At 48.6% G+C, this 16,444-nt stretch overlaps 1 protein-coding gene across 10 annotated transcripts in view; it reads right to left on the bottom strand.

Moving 5' to 3' along the window:
• Positions 1-4,635: 4,635 nt before the first annotated feature.
• The window catches only part of GLT1D1 (glycosyltransferase 1 domain containing 1), a 128,996-nt gene continuing 117,187 nt past the window's right edge, over positions 4,636-16,444 (bottom strand). For 4 of the 10 annotated variants that reach the window (XM_031936397.1, XM_031936400.1, XM_031936396.1 and 1 more), the window contains one exon: positions 4,659-6,695. In XM_031936397.1, coding sequence (XP_031792257.1) covers positions 6,534-6,695 — 162 coding nt within the window. In that variant the 3' untranslated portion in view covers positions 4,659-6,533. Of the gene's footprint in view, positions 6,696-16,444 lie in introns of all 10 variants that reach the window. The other 6 variants (XM_026457422.1, XM_023187258.2, XM_031936398.1 and 3 more) reach the window with 3 other exon arrangements.

The raw sequence follows: 16,444 nt of genomic DNA, 5'->3' as shown, positions 1-16,444 counted from the left end.
AAAAAAAAAAAAAAAAAAAAAGTAGGATGCCTGTAACCATTGCAGACATTAAACCCAGTTCATCTCAATAGCTGCTGCAGCTGCAAGCTGCCCCTAAAATATGCATTCTCCCTTTTTTTGTCATAGATCCCAGCTTTTCAACCAGACACATGGCTGCTCAGAAAACCCTGCATTTCCAAGACTCCCTTGCAGCTACACATGGCTGCTCAGAAAACCCTGCATTTCCAAGATTCCCTTGCAGCTAGGTGTGGCCATGGGAGGTAAGTGGAGATTGTCCTGACAGGAAGGAGAGAGATGTTTTCATTCCTGCCTTCCATTTTCCTGCAGCCTGGAATTCAGGCATGATGCTGGAGCATGGGCAGCCACCTTGCACCATGAGGTAGAGACAGCCACATACTGAGGATGGAAGAACAGGATGGAAGGAGCCTGGATCTCTGCCCCATACCTGCTCGGTGAATCTCTTGAAAGAGAGAAAATATGCATCCTCTTTTGCTTAAGCCACTGTTTATTATGGATCTTATGTCTGTTTGAACCAAATGTCATCCTGATGCCCCCCCACTCCATAGCAGTGTCAAGTCGGTCCCTCTTCCCGACTCTTAGGTGTGTAAAATGTTTAAAATAAATACTAACAGGATGTAAATACATTGAAAAGTAAAATTGCAAATGTTGCAAAAGATCCAGGATTTGTTGAAATTGGTGAACTGGATGTTGGAGAATTACTTGGACCACAGGCACGTTAGGCTCTGGCAGTGCTGGAAACTGGCTAAGAATTGAGGACAAACCCAGCAGGAGAATGAGGGGACAGGCCTCGCAGAAGAAAACTTTAATTTCAAAGGAAGAAGAGAATCTCTGAGGGGTATTGATGAGGTCCTAGCACATTGTTTCTTACTTATTTGTATGAAATATCTCTTGGCCTGGCTGGGCACAGTGGTTCATGCCTGTAATCCTAGCACTTTGGGAGGCCAAGGTAAGCAGATCACTTGACGACAGGAGTTCGAGACCAGCCTGGTCAACATGACAAAACCCTGTCTCTGCTAAAAATACAAAAATTAGCCAGGCATGGTGGTGCTTGTCTGTAGTCCCAGCTACTTGGGAGGCTGAGGCAGGAGAATTGCTTGAACCCAGGAGTCAGAGGTTGTAGTGAGCCGAGATCACATCACTGTACTCCAGCCTGGGCAACAGGGTGAGACTCCATCTCAAAAAAAAAAAAAAAAAAACCAGAAAGAAAAGAAAAGGAAAAAGAAATATCTCTTGGCCTTATACTCATAATGTCATTTTCTTTTCTTTTCTTTTCTTTTCCTTTTTAAACAGAGACGGTCTGGCTCTGTCTCCCAGGCTGGAGTATAATGGGGCCATTACAGCTCACAACAACCTCAAACTCCTGGATTGGAGCAATCCTCCGGCCTCAGCCACCCAAGTAGCTGGGACTACAGGCATGTGCTGCCATGTCTGGCTAATCTGGCTAGTTTTTTGCTATTTTTTGTAGACATGGGGTCTCGCTATGCTGCTCACGCCGGTCTCAAACTCCTGGGCTCAAGTGATCCTCCCACCTTGGCCTCCCAAAGCACTGGGATTATAGGTGTGAGCCACTGGATACTGTTTCTGTTATGCCCACACAAATACATTTTGTTCAACATAAGACAGATTTAACCTATTTTCATAATTTTGGGCTGCATTTTTCAGTATGAAGTCACAATCCAGCCTTTTCTTAGACTGTCCTTGTTTTCCATGAAATTCTGGTCCCTGTTACGAATGGATGATGTCAGTCAGCAGCTGTCAGCTTCTGCTGCACACGGGGTCCCACTGGGGTGTTTCGGGCCCGGGTCTCCCCTGACAGTCTGATTCCTTTGGTCAGGGACGCCGCCTAAGTATCCAGATTTCTCAAAGACAAGGCTGGGAGCCGCTGTTTCCAGCGGCCCCGCCAGCTGCGGCTGATCCCAGGTAGGCAGATCTCGGCTCACACCATTCCCACATCAGCTCCTACCACTGACCGACCATTGAAAGTGACATTAGAATCAGAGAGAAGTGAGGATGGGGACTGGGAAGATGCAAGGAAACAAAAAAAGAAGGAAAGAGGGAGGGAGGGAGGAAGACAAATGTTTCTTCATCAGAAAACGGATAAGAAGAGCTAGCTCTCCCGTCTCATAAGAAGCTCCAGATAAATGCTAAAAAAGGCAAGTTCAACCACCAGGGACGTGTCAAGGGAAGAGGTCCTGTAGCTCCATGCAAAGTACTACTGCAGAGGCCAAAAGAGGAAAGCATCGAACACCTGACACCAAGACACCTGCTGTGAGCTCACATGTTTTCAAAATTCCAGCCTTAGCTGTGTCCGAGGAGGGCGGTCTTCACCACACTTTCCAGAGCCGCAGGGCTGGCAAGGTTCTGACTGCGCCCGCGCAATCCCATTGGCAGGGGGAGCCTATGCAGCCTGGTTTTGTAAACTGTAAGATGCACGATGAACCTCTGAAGGTGGAAAAGGCACCCTGTCTCACTGCTTTACTGTGAGAGTGTGGGAAGGGGCTGAAGAGTGGTATTTAAGGAGAAGCTGTAAGCCTCAACTCATGACTCGGACCTGCAACCCAGTGTCAGCCATGCCTCTCGCTACGTGACACTAAGTTATTAGATACATATATATGTGTGTATATATGTATATATGTGTGTGTATATATGCGTATATACCCATATGTATATATAAATGTACATATTACATTGTGTATATATATATATATAGTGTGTATATACACATATATACACACAATATATGTATACATATATGTGTATTTATATATATACACACACACACACATATATATATAGTTTGTTTGTGTTTTGTTTTTGTTTGAGGCAGTCTTGCTCTGTTACCCAGACTGGAGTGATGTGGCATGATCTCGGCTCACTGCAATCTCCACCTCCTGGGTTCAAGCAATTCTCCTGCCTCAGCCTCCCTAGTAGCTGGGATTACAGGCATGTGCCACCATGCCTGGTTAATTTTTGTGTTTTTAGTAGAGACAGGGTTTTGAACCATGTTGGCTAGGTTGGTCTTGAACTCCAACTCCTGGCCTCAAGTGATCTGCCTGCCTGGGCCTCCCAAAGTGCTGGGATTACAAGCGTGAGCCACTGAACCTGGCTTAGTGTTATTTTTATTAAAAGTATTTCCCTCAATCTGTAAAGGTTATGGTATCTCAGTTTTATCCTGAAATGTATTTTTGAGTCATTCAAACCTGTACATCAGCAAACTAAAAACTACACACAAAATGTTTGAACATTTTACCCACAGGAAAAGAAATCATTATATCCAAAGGACACCTGTGCTCATATGTTTACTGCAGCACTATTCACAATAGCAAAGATATAGAATCAACCTAAGTGTCCATCAATGGAGGACTCGATAAAGAAAATGTGGGGCCGGGTGTGGTGACTCACGCCTGTAATCCCAGCACTTTGGGAGGTCGAGGTGGGCGGATCACCTGAGGTTGGAAGTTCGAGACCAGCCGGGCCAACATGGAGAAATCCTGTCTCTACTAAAACTACAAAATTAGCTGGGCATAGTGGTGCGTGCCTGTAGTCCCAGCTACTTGGGAGGCTGAGGCAGAAGAATCACTTGAAGCCGGGAGGCATAGATTGAGGTGAGCTGAGATTGTGCCACTGCACCCCAGCATGGGCAACAAGAGCAAAACTCCGTCCAAAAAAATGTGGAATATATACACACAATGAATACTATTCAGCCATGAAGAGGAAGGAATCATGTCTTTTGCAGCAACATGGATGGAAGTGGAGGTCATTATTATATTCAGTGATCCAACTTAGAAACAGAAAGACAAATCTTGCAAATTTTCCTTGTAAGCGGGAGCTAAATACTATGTACACATGGAAGCAGAGTGTGGAATGCTGGGCCTTCGAGGGCTGAGAGGGAAGAGGGGAGGATGAGGGTTGCTTGGTGGGCACGGTGTGCCTTGCCCAGTGATCGATGCCCCGAAGACCCTGACCTCACCACCGTGCAATGTATCAACAGAGCACAACTGCATGTGTGCCCCATGAACATATACAAATAAAAATAAATACATGTTTAGGTCAGGCGTGATGGCTCATACTTGTAATCTCAGCACTTTGGGAGGCCAAGGCGGGCGGACCACTTGAGGTCAGGAGTTCGAGACCAGCCTGGCCAACATGGTGAAACCCCATCTCTACTAAAAATACAAATAAAAATACAAATACCATATACAAATAAAAACAAATACATGTTTAGGCCACGCATGGTGGCGGGCGCCTATAATCCCAGCTACTCAGGAGGATGAGGCAGGAGAATCACTTGAACCCAGGTAGCAGAGGCTGCAGTGAGCTGAGATCGCACCACTGCACTCCAGCCTGGGTGACAGAGCAAGACTCTGTCTCAAAAATAATAATAAAAATAAATAAATGTTTAAACGTAAAGTGAACCAAGTGTGAAACTGACACCATGTGGAACCCTCATGGAAAAGCCCTGGTTTTACATCTATACTTGGGTATTAAAATAGTGGCTGCATTTTAACCCCCACTTAACTAGATGCTAGAGTGTCTGTGCTTCCTTTGAAGACGTGAGGTCTGGCGGGTGGGGAAGGGATCTGCTCCCTCAGAACACTGCTGACCATGGGAAGAAACAGAGGCTATTTTCAGATGGCTCATGGTGACATACTTTATTAATGTAAAAACACGCCCTTCCCCCACAGTGCATGGGGCGTGTGCACGTTTTCCTACAAAGATGTGCTGATGTGATGTGGACTGATGTGGTGATGTGGAGGTACAGTGGAGGTCAAGCATCTACAGGGTCATTCAAGGAGGAACAGATTCAAGCTTTCGGACGATGAGCGTTTTGTAAATAGCAGCATCTTCAGATCTAAGACAACACTGGACCTGGCAGGACCTTTTCTTTGGGCAGTATTAATTACTCCAGATTCAGACCGGGCCGTCCGTTCCGGGCCCAGGCTCTGCCTCTCCCTCCTCTGTCCCACGCCTAGACATGAAAGCCGTAACCCTTGGGTCCCTCAGAGGACAAAAACAAGGGGCGGGGGGCAATGGGAGGCATTGCTGACCAGCCCTCTCACTGCTGGGAGCCTCTGCTGTTTCCAGCTAACTGCCTTTCTGGAAAGCGATTCTGTTCCACGATGGAGGCAGTAGAATGAAACATCAAATTACACGGCACAAGATCCAAGCTAGTTGTTCTCATCCCCAGGGCATCAGAGTTTAAGAAGTTTAATTTGAGGTTACTTCTTTTAAAAACAAGATGTAGGTTGTGCCATTAAAAAAAAAAATGATGGTTGAAAACATGAAAGCAGAAAGTTCAGACATCCTAAAACTTGAAGCCAAGACAGCGCCGGTGGAATCTTCTCCCTCAGCCCTCCTAAGCGCCTGCACCCACTTTCACCGAATGCTTCCCACGGCAACGCTCTGCCCTGCCTGTGCCTTCTCGCCTCCTTAAAACAGACTGCTTTCTGCCCACAAGAGGTGGGAAACACCGCCTTCCCCATTTGTTGTAAGGAACCTACCGGCATGCAACCATTTCAGTATTCAGTGGAGGTTTTCCCAGGCAAATTCCACTAGCAGAGGACAAGGAAGGCTGCACGTTCTCATGTGACACGGATGACATGGATGGGGCGAGGCCACCATTACCATGATGGCAGGGCTGGCACGGGCTGACCTCACTGTGTGGCTGCAAAGCCCTGCAGAACTGAGCTCCATCCTGCCAAGGGCTGGAGGCTGGTGACCCTTCCAACACCCATCCCTGGGTTCCTGATGTGGGAAGGGGAAGGGCCCACCCTGGACCCAAAGCCCCAGGCCTCCATCTCAGGGTCACTTGAGTGTTTTGCAGGCACGTGTGACGTGGCACTTGTTCCTACCCGGTTTTCCACTCAAATTCAGCCAAGAGGTGGGCGGGGCCTACAAGCAGCCTGGCCACTTTTCTAAAAAGCACAACTTTCAATTCCACCATTGAAAAGTGAGATGTGCTGGGCGTGAGCTCACTCACAGCACTTTCTATTGTTCAGAGAAGCCTGGGGCCACCCACATGCCTGTCAGAGTCCTGAGATCACAACAAAAATCCTGCTAGGACCCGGCTCAGCTGACATGTCTGTGTTTTGCTTTTGCCTTTCAAACTGGCAATGATGGGTAGAGGTCGGTCAGAAGGCAGGTCGGGGGAGTCTGAACCGTGACTGCTTGAAAATAAGCCTCCATTGTCTGCACCAAAGCCCTAAAGCAGGTAATCAAATTCTCTCCCAAATTCCCTGAAAACCAGTTCCCCTTTCCCTGTCCCAGTCAACCCAGTCACTCATGCACCTCCATCAGGACTGGCCGGTGAACACACCTGGGACAGCGTCTGAACGCACAGAAGGATATGGGATAAACGCAGTGGCTCTGGGGACTCACGATCAACATTTTCTAGGATTCTGCTGAGGCTGGTTTTATATGAACGGCATCGGACCCACGTTACCCAGAACTCTGTCTCTGAGTGTCCACCAGAGCCGTGTGTCGGACAGCAGGTGTCTGATGAGGCGGGGCCCTCAGTCTTCAGTGCTTCCTTCCAGCTTGCTGATGAGCTGTTGGTAGGTGTCTCTTTCCACCTGCCATGAATGGTACATTCTCACGTATTCCCGTCCGTTCCCTACAATTTCCTTTTCTAATGCAGGATCACTAACCAGTCTCTTTGCCAGATGAACAAACTCCTGCAAAAATGGAAGGAGAAGTAGACATAAATCACTGACGAAGGGAGATTTTGCAAATGCACCCAAGACCCTGTGTCTGCATTAGCTGCTGGTCTTGCCGTTGTCTGCCTCCTGGACCTGGAGAGAGTGACTTTTAGGAGGGATGGGAGTTAATGCAAACATTGAGACTGAGTGGGAAATAATATATATGCACAGACACACACACACACAGACACATGTACACACACATGCACACACCCACATGCACACACATATGCACACACACGTGCACACACACATGCACACGCACACACACACATATGCTGGGATGAACATCATAAAAAATACTGGAGCCACCAACTCCCTTCCCTAGATCAACAAGACCACTTGTCTTCCCAAGGACTCTCAGATCCACAATTTCTTCCCTCTCATAAGTGGAGCCTCAGATGTGAACTTAGGTCTTACCCCAGAGTCTGAATCCCACACAATATGACCCCCACCCCATTTCTTTTCCTTTGTGTTGTTCTGTCCTCTTCCCTGGGTGCAGAGCCAAGCCTGTCCTCACAATACAGGTAGTGTCTGGTGCAGTGGAAAGCACTAGTGCTTCAGAGCCAGATCTGGGTTCAAATTTTTCTGAACGACTTAACTTTGCTGTGTGGCCTTGGGCAAGCTAGTGAGCCTCTCTGGGCCCCACATTTCCCATCTGTGGAGGAGTGATGGGTACTTAATCAGTAAACCCAGCCCTGCCCCAAGTCCCAGGGGCTCCCAGCATGAAGAAGCGAGGGAGGGGGATGTAACAGCCCTTTGTTTTTCTGGTCTTTCTTTCTGCAGCTCAGCTTCCGGCTGTGTTTCCGCTTAGGCTCATTACTGAGGAAGGCTTGCAGACCTTTGGCGCAGCCATGAGAGAGTGCTCCTGCTGACCTGGTTTTAATATCAAAGCCCTTCAGGATTTCAGGATTGGAGAAAAAAATTAGAAGTATTTTGACTGTTAAAGGGTATTCAGGGAGAGGAGGGGACCAGTCATTACTCTCCATGCATGCACATAAATCAACAGCAGAGTTCTTGATGCAGGAGGCGTGGGTTTAAATTCACACCCTACCCTTCACGTGAGCGGCAGTGGGTCAGTTTCTGACCCTCCCCGTGCCTCAGCTCCTCAACTGTCAATCAGGGGTAATCACATACCTCTTTCCTAGGGTGTTGAGAGGATAGCAAACGAGTTACTGCAAACAAATAATTTTGAGCAAAGCTCAGCACATACTTAGCTCTCGTTACCATGGTTATTCCCCTACAGCCCACGTAAATTCCAAGAAGGCAGCAATGTCTAAGATCAATACACAATGCTCTTGCTGTTTAAAAGGAACATCAACATATTCTCCAAATTATTGTTAATTAAATGTTGAATGCCTTTTATAGCTGGCAATATACACAGTAATATTTATGGTACAGTAGAATTATATTTTTATAGATTATGTTTATACTTTATAGTAAATTGGTGGTCATTTTATAATAAAAATATGTTTATTCCCGTTTCAGGGCAGAACAACATTCTTATTAAAATTATTTGAGATGCTTATAGCTGGGTATATTATTTTATGATGCCGGCCATATCTTTGATTTATCTCACGTGGAGACTTTGGTGGAAACCCAATGCCCTCCTTCCCCGCTCTGCTTGCTATTCTGACAGAATGCATGGCCCTTTTACCACCAAATCCTGAATTACAGAGTTTCTAGGAACAGGTTGTGATAAAACACACTCTTCTTTTCTCTCTGCAGAGAAGAGTGAACGAAAAAACATAGACTTAAATAAAGCAAGAGAGAGGGGGGTTATGAGTAAGCAACATCTTGGCTGCTGGCTTAATAAAACCCTGGATGACTGGCAGAAAGAAAGGAAAAGAAAACCATTAGAAGAAGCAAACATCTCTCTTGAATCTTAAGTCACTCCCTGAAGCTCCGGGATGCTTTCCTTCTGGACTAAAAGCTCCTGTGCAGCTGCATCGGGAATCTGCAGGACACGCGCCTGTGGACATGAGAAATCCACGTGGACACAGACTCTGTCGTTTGCTTACCAGTGTAGACGGTTTGCAAAGGTGGCCACACCCTCTACCCCTGTATGCATGTCTCTTTGCAATATGACAGTGCCACTCTCCCCATTGAGCGGGTGTGGTCTATTCCCCACCCTGACCCGATGACTCTGATTTGGTCGGTAATTTGCTTTGACTGACAGGACATATCAGAAGTGACGCGGTCTGCCTTCCATGCAAAGCTTCAAAAGCTCTTATAGCTTCCATGGCCCCCAGCTCTGTTAGAGCCCTGGAGACCGCCAGGTAAAGCAAAGCCTGGGCTAGCCTCCTGGGAGAAGGGAGGCCATGTGAACACAGGCACTGAGCAATGACCAGCACCACGAGTGAGGCCGTCTAGGACTATCCAGCTCCAGGCCAGCTGCCAGAAGACCCTCGCTGGACCAGTGGCCCCAGGCCACCCCCCAAAACCAGCAGAAGCACCACCCTGCAAACCCAGCTCAAACTGCAGACTCAGAAAATTGCAAACAAATAAAATAGTGGTAGTTGTAAGGCACTGACTTTTGGGATTCTTAGTTACACAGCTATGTATAACCCACACTCTCGTCAGGCACTCAGCGCCTCCTCTTCAACAAGAGAACCGTGCGTGTTTGAAGTTCTACCCCTCTGCAACACGGCTGGGAAGAAGACCCTGTCTCCACTTCCAAAAGTTGGTCCTGATTTGTCCGAGCCAGTTGTGGTGTGGCAGATGCACCCTGGGCTGACCCCAGGAACCCCGGCCCGTGACACGAGTGTGGGTGGACTTGCCTCCAACCAACAGAATATGGTAAAGGTCCGGGGATGTGGCTCCCTCGACAGGGTGATGTCACACAGGACATCATCTCAGCAGAGCAGAGCAGGGGACACCCGTGTTGCCAGGCCAAGGGGCAGCAAACCACAATCAGTCCTGACTTATGATGGTTCAGCTTCAGGTGTTTCCGTTTTCCAATGGTGTGAGCGTGAGATGCTTTCGGTAGAAACTGAACTTCAGGCACCCATACAACCATTCTATTTTTACTCTCGGTACAGTAGTTGATAAATTATATGAGATATGCAAAACTGTACTCTAATACAGGCTTTGCGTTGGATGACTTTGCCCAGCTCTAGGTTAGCGTAAGGGTTCTGAGCACTGTTGAGGTAGGCTGGGCTAAGCTGTGATGCTCCGGAGGTTGGTGTATTAAGTGCATTTTCTCTTCTTCTTCTTCTTTTTTTTTTTTTTGAGACAAGGTCTCGCTCTGTCACCCAAGCTGGAGTACAGTGGTGCGATCACAGCTCACTGCAGCCTCAACCTCCTGGGCTCAAGAGATCCTCCCACCTCAGCCTCCCATGTAGCTGGAAATACAGGCACATGCCCCTTATCTGGCTAATTTTTGTATTTTTTCTGAAGATGGGGTTTCACTGTGTTGCGCAGGCTGTTACGTGCATTTTCAGCTTCCAGTGGGTTTATTGAGATGTAACTCAATCACACATCCAGGGGCATCTGTTCCGTCACCTTCTAAGAGCTGAGGTGGCCTCTGGCCAACAACCAGGGAGAAAACAATGGCCTTAGGAACTGAACCATGCCACCAACCATGCTCTAGATGAGAATGTGGCCCGGCCACCCAGAGTGCAGCCTGGTGGGACTTGAGGCCCTGAGCTGAGGACCCACCCGGGCTGTGCCCAGAGCCTGGACCCGCAGAAACTGCCAGATGGCAGATGGGTGTGGCTTCAAGCTTCTGAGTTTGTGGTGATTTGTTGCATGCAATAGAGAACGAACACTGTTATCCTGTTCTCCCCTGACAACGTGTGACCCAAGTCTGGCCACTGAGATTGTCAGAGGCGTTTGAACCAGAGGAACTCCATCTTGAATAGCAGCTGGGTAAACTGAGGCTGAGACCTGCTGGGCTGCATTCCCAGACGGTGAAGGCATTCTAAGTCACAGAATGAGACAGGAGGTCGGCACAAGACAGAGGTCATAAAGACCTTGATGATAAAACAGGTTGCAGTAAAGCCGGCCAAAACCCACTAAAACCAAGATGGCAGCAAGAGCGATCTCTGGTCATCCTCACTGCTACACCCCCACCAGTGCCGTGACAGTTTACAAATGCCATGGCAACGTCAGGAAGTTGCCCTACATGGTCTAAACAGGGGAGGCGTGAGTCATCCACCCTTTGTTTAGCATATCACCAAGAAATAACCATAAAAATGGGCAACCAGCAGCCCTCACGGTGCTCTGTCTACAGAGTAGACATTCTTTATTCTTTCACTTTCTTAATAAACTTGCTTTCACTTTATGGACTCGCACTGAATTCTTTCTTGCGACAGATCCAAGAACCCTCTCTTGGGGTCTGGCTCGGGACCCCTTTCACGTAACAAGAGGGGAGGGAGAGACAAGCAGTCTGTGTCTTCTGGAAAAAGTGGTTTCCTCCTTCTAAGAAGAGAACACTGGGAACCACTGCCCCCTCCAGCCTCTGAGGTCACCCAGGTGGAGCGGGAGCCCAGATCCACTGCAGCGATTCCCACCCACCTCAGGACGACACGGCACACAGGAAGGCAGGGCCAGACACTCACACAGAGGAGGAGAGCCGTGCCCGCCCTGACATGCCACGCCGGACATCAGCAGTAGTTCTGGAATCTGACACCGGACACCTCATCAAATGCACTGAAGAGCTACACAGCAGGACTTGCGGCCCTGAGTGTCCCTGAGAGGGATCCTTCCAGCCCAGGTGCTGCAGGTTTCACACAGGTTTCAGCCAGGAGCTGCGGAAAAGCCGATTGGCTGACAGCCACACACGCGCGCTGTAACCATGGAGGAGGGGCGTCCACTCAGGATCTTCCATTGGCTATGCAGTGATCTACTCTTGAAAATTATTTATGAAAATAACTCAGAGGCCGGGCGCGGGGGCTCATGCCTGTAAACCCAGCACTGCGGGAGGCTGAGGTGGGCAGATTACCTGAGGTCAGGAGTTCCTGACCAACCTGGCCAACATGGTTAAACCCTGTCTCTACTAAAAATACAAAAAAATTAGCTTGTCATGGTGGTGGGCACCTGTAATCCCAGCTACTCAAGAGGGTGAGATAGGAGGATCGCTTGAACCTGGGAGGCAGAGGTTGCAGTGAGCTGAGACAGCGCCATTCATTGCACTCCAGCCTGGGCGAGAAGAGCAAAACTCTGTTTCAAAAAAAAAGAAAAGAAAAGAATTCACGGGGCATTATAGAAGGCAGACGCTAAAAACTCAAAGCAAAGCCAAGTACGGAAATTCCATCTCTCAAGAGAGTTAAAAAAACACAAGCCCCACCTCTGTTCCTGATCAGCAGTGGGAGGCGCAAACGCCTTCCGGGGCCCAGCAAGTGGAGTGGGAGGTGAACACAGCCACCGTGGTAAATACAGGCCTATGCTGGTTGCTGCATTTCTTTCTTTTCTTTTCTTTTTTTTTTCCAAGAGAGGTCTAAATTCTGGATATTTATGTAAAAGTGTTCCATGTTAAATATCAACAAGTAATTCAATATTGTAAGAATACAGCAAACTAAACAAAACACATGTGCAGATCAGACCTAGGTCCAGGGCCACAGGTGTGCCAACCCTGGCTCAAGTAATGCACTTGTGATGTTAAAAAATAATAATAATAATGCAAAAGAGCATAGTTTTGTCTTTAGAGAGTAATTACTCAATTAGTAGAGGACCATCCTCAGAGCTTCTTCCTTTCTGAGGAGTCTGGGGCTGCTGGTGGAGCATTTCTCATTGAATCCTTTTGACCTGCTCCATCTCCATGAGGTTTCACCAAGATGCAGAGGACAAGAAGTCGTGCCCTTTTGTTTTGTTTTGTTTGTTTGTTTTTGCTTTTTTGAGATGGAGTCTCTCTCTGTTGCCCAGGCTGGAGTGCAGTGGCACAATCTCGACTCACTGCAACCTCTGCCTCCCGGGGTCGAGCGATTCACCTGCCTCAGCCTCCCAAGTAGCTGAGAGTACAGGCTTGTGCCACCACGCCCGACTAATTTTTGTATTTTCAGTAGAGACAGGGTTTTGCCATGTTGGCCAGGCTGATCTTGAACTCCTGGCCTCAAGTGATCCACCTGCATTGACCTCCCAAAGTGCTGGGATTACAGGTGTGAGCCACTGTGCCCAGCCAGTACTCGTTTTATAAAATGAATATTAGAACCCCATTACAATCCTTCTCATGATGATGTCACCTCAAAGCCACAGAACAGAAGGGAAAAAAACTCCACGAGAAGAGAAAGCCTTGAGCAGGACACACGCTGGGGCTGGCAGATTTAAAATGTTATGGTTTTAAAGAGCATTGCATTCTGACAACCTTCAGCAAGTGATACATACTTATTTTTCCAAGATGAGCTACAGTCAATCACAGGACAACTCTGAATTTCAGGCTTGGTGTGTTAAATTAAACAGCCCCGAAGCTCCTCTCCCGCTGCTTCAAATACAACTGCTTATTGATGGGGGACGTTGACAGGGAAGTTTCTCAAGACTGGCACAGGCTGCCGTCGTTCAAGATCTCGGGTGTTCCTCAGGCTTTTCTGGTTGCAGCCTTTGAGTTAATTAAGGCTTCGACGGTGGCTTTGCTTCTCAAACCTTGCTGTAAGACTGTCTAACGGAGCTTGTAAAACACACGCGCCCCACACACCCGCCCTCAGCCCCCAAGAATACTGATTGGGTGGGTGGACGGTGGGGTTCAGGAAACTGCATTTGCTAACAGTGCCCAACAGCGCCCCCAGGGGGTTGTGGGAAGCCTGACAGGTCTAAGGCAGCCTGCTGTGCCTGCCTCATTTTTCACACATTTGGTCACAGGACAGATTTCCTGTGTTCGAAACTGCAAGTTGTGAGGCTCCTCCTTCAAGACCTCAATGCCTAGAAGAGGAACATGCACTTGACTGTGGTACTTTTCTCGTACACGACACCATCCCTGTGGTCACATTTTATGGCACTATCCAAACTGTCAAACTGTCACCGCTGACAACACATCAATGTGACCATGTCATCACCCCGACTGCCAGCGTATGTTGATCACTCTCCCAGTGGCTCCTGCATCAGGTAAAGTCGGGACCACACAAATGAACATGCAACTCTTCTCTAAACTCTTCAGTATGAACCCTCCATCCACCTCTTAAAACACAGAGTAGTCATTGATTTATAGGAGAACTGATGTTCATTCACCCTGAACATCATGGTTACAGTTAGGGGCTCACTTTAAAATAAGCATCAAAACCAGTCATTAGGGGGCCGGGCACTGTGGCTTACACCTGTAATCTCAGCACTTTGGGAGCCCGAGGCATGTGGATCACTTGAGGTCAGGAGTTCGAGCCCAGCCTGGCCAACATGGCGAAACCCTGTCTCTACCAAAAAACACAAAAATTAGCCTGGTGTGGAGGCAGGCGCCTGTAGTCCCAGCTTCTCCAGAGGCTGAGGCAGGACAATCGCTTGAACCGGGGAGCTGGAGGTTGCAGTGAGCTGAGATAGCACCTGAGTGACAGAGACCCTGTCTCAAAAGAAAAAAAAAACAAAAACAAAACAAAACAAAAAACAGCTATGGGAATCTTCCGCATATGGAGACTGAGCAAGACAACAGGGTAGGGTCAGAAATAACCTCTTGGTCAATGAGCCCTGTGCATAGCAACTGCTCAATACAGAGCCAGAGGACAAGGTGGTGGGGTGGGGACTCTGACCGCTACTCACGCTGCTTGACTCCTCTGCCCCCAGTCACGATGCTTGAGTCTGATGTCCATTCCCAGACTGACGCCCATGAATCTGCCAGTGGGCCCTGTGCATGCACGCTGAGCCAGGGAGGCTCCGTGCTCAGGCCCTTTGCCGGGACAATGCCTGAGCGTGTATCTAACAGGCCACCCACAGACATGGTGGGTGCTCAGGAGTGACGGTGAATGGGAGTCTGTAGCATGCGGAAGGAGGTTTGCAGGTGCAGGTGCAGGTGGGGACACTAAACAAAGGAGAGCCACCAGGTGAGAATGCTAATTCCTTTCCGGTTCATCTTCGCTGCTGGTGGAGGGGAGGACAGCCTCAGTGAGGGGCAAATCCTTTCTTCAACACTTCTTTAGCGAAGAGGGAGCCAGCCTCTGGCCAAGAACCTCCAGTGGAGGTCGGGATCCAGCCAGAAATTAACAACAGCAGCCAACCACATGCACGGAATGAGGCTTCAGAATTCAGGACCGGGGGATTTTAGTAATTCGGCTGCTATAGTCTTCTATTACGTATCATCTCCAACGAGGTCTAAGGCCATGCCCATCAACAACAGATTCATGTTTCTTAACCAAAATGTATGAATAGTCTCGTGACGCAGGACAAACAAAGCCTAGGTAACTTCACATCAGTTCAGAAAGGAGTTATGGCACCAAACTCACTAAAAAGTGGTCTTATGGGTGGTGAGACGGTAAAACTCCTCTTTCCCTTATGGCATTTGCACACCAGAGGTCGATTGTGCTGGTCAAAGGACAGCTGTTATTTGAGGAGGGAAAACAGTGCATAGACCTGGGTAACTAACAGCAGGGTCATCGACCACGGGAGAACTTGTATTTTATTCCTGCCATTCCCAGGGCTCTGTGGCTCATGAAATACATGGTGCAGGGTTAGTGTGGCTCCAAGGCATTGCTGTGGCTGAGGTAGGAGGGAGCAAGAGCCCTCGTCCTCTGTGAGCCAGGTAGGTCCGTAGATGTCCGTGTGAACAAGGACTCCGGCCATCAGGCAGGTACCTGCTAGTAAAAATGTACAGAGCTGGCGGGTGGGCCCCAATCGCAGGTTTTTCAAGCACATGTTTTCGAAGCGCTTTTTGTATTCTGAAATTGCAGAAAAGGAACTAGGAATTTGGACTATTCCTATGCGCCCTCTCCCCAGGTCACCCAGGAATCTGCCTGAGGTTAACATCACTGAGTGGCCACATCACTGAGTGGCAGAAAAGACATCTAGACCCAGACCGTCCCCCTCCGAGCACCACCCTCCGCACCCCTCCTCCCCACACACACACACACAGACAGGGGAAACCTGGGAGCCACCGATGAAGCTAAAAAAACAACCTCAGGAATATTTTCTGTGCTTCTCATTTGCTCACTTTCCAGATGATGGGCCGAGCAGAGCACTAGCCATTTCAACACACAACTGGCAGGCTGAAGGGTGCTTCTGCTGCTCTGGTGTGCTTTAGGGGTTGGTGGGGAGAAGATGGGCATCTTGAAGGAAAGAAGGTGAGAGGCAGGGAAGGGAGGGAAGAAGGGGCCCGGGAGACTTTTTTCTGGGCTCGTGTGATGGCTTGGTGGGTTACAGCAGGAGGAAGTTGGAGGGAAAGATCAGCCCATTAAAGTGTGGCAGTAAATCTGCCATTCATGCTGGTTATGCCTGGGGGAGAGGAAAGAAACACAAGCAGGCTGGGGTGGTGGCTCACGCTTGTCATCCCAACACTTTGGGAGGCCAATGTGGGTAGATCACTTGAGGTCAGGAGTTTGAGACCAGCCTGGCCAACATAGTGAAACTCCATCTCTATCAAAAATACAACAACAACAACAACAAAATTAGCCAGGTGTGGTGGCACATGCCTGTAATCCCAGCTACTGGGGAGGCTGAGGCAGGAGAACTGCTTGAACCCAGGAGGTGGAGGTTACAATGAACCAAGATCATGCCACTGGACTCCAGCCTGGGTGATGCAGTGAGACTCTGTGAAGGAAGGAAGGAAGGAAGGAAGGAAGGAAGGAAGGAAGGAAGGAAGGAAGGAAGGAAGG

This window comes from Piliocolobus tephrosceles, chromosome 10 (genome assembly GCF_002776525.5).
Source record: "Piliocolobus tephrosceles isolate RC106 chromosome 10, ASM277652v3, whole genome shotgun sequence".
In the NCBI taxonomy this organism is placed as follows: Eukaryota; Metazoa; Chordata; class Mammalia; order Primates; family Cercopithecidae; genus Piliocolobus; species Piliocolobus tephrosceles.
Note: the sequence above shows the minus strand (reverse complement) of the source record. Positions and strands in the feature narration are given on the sequence as shown.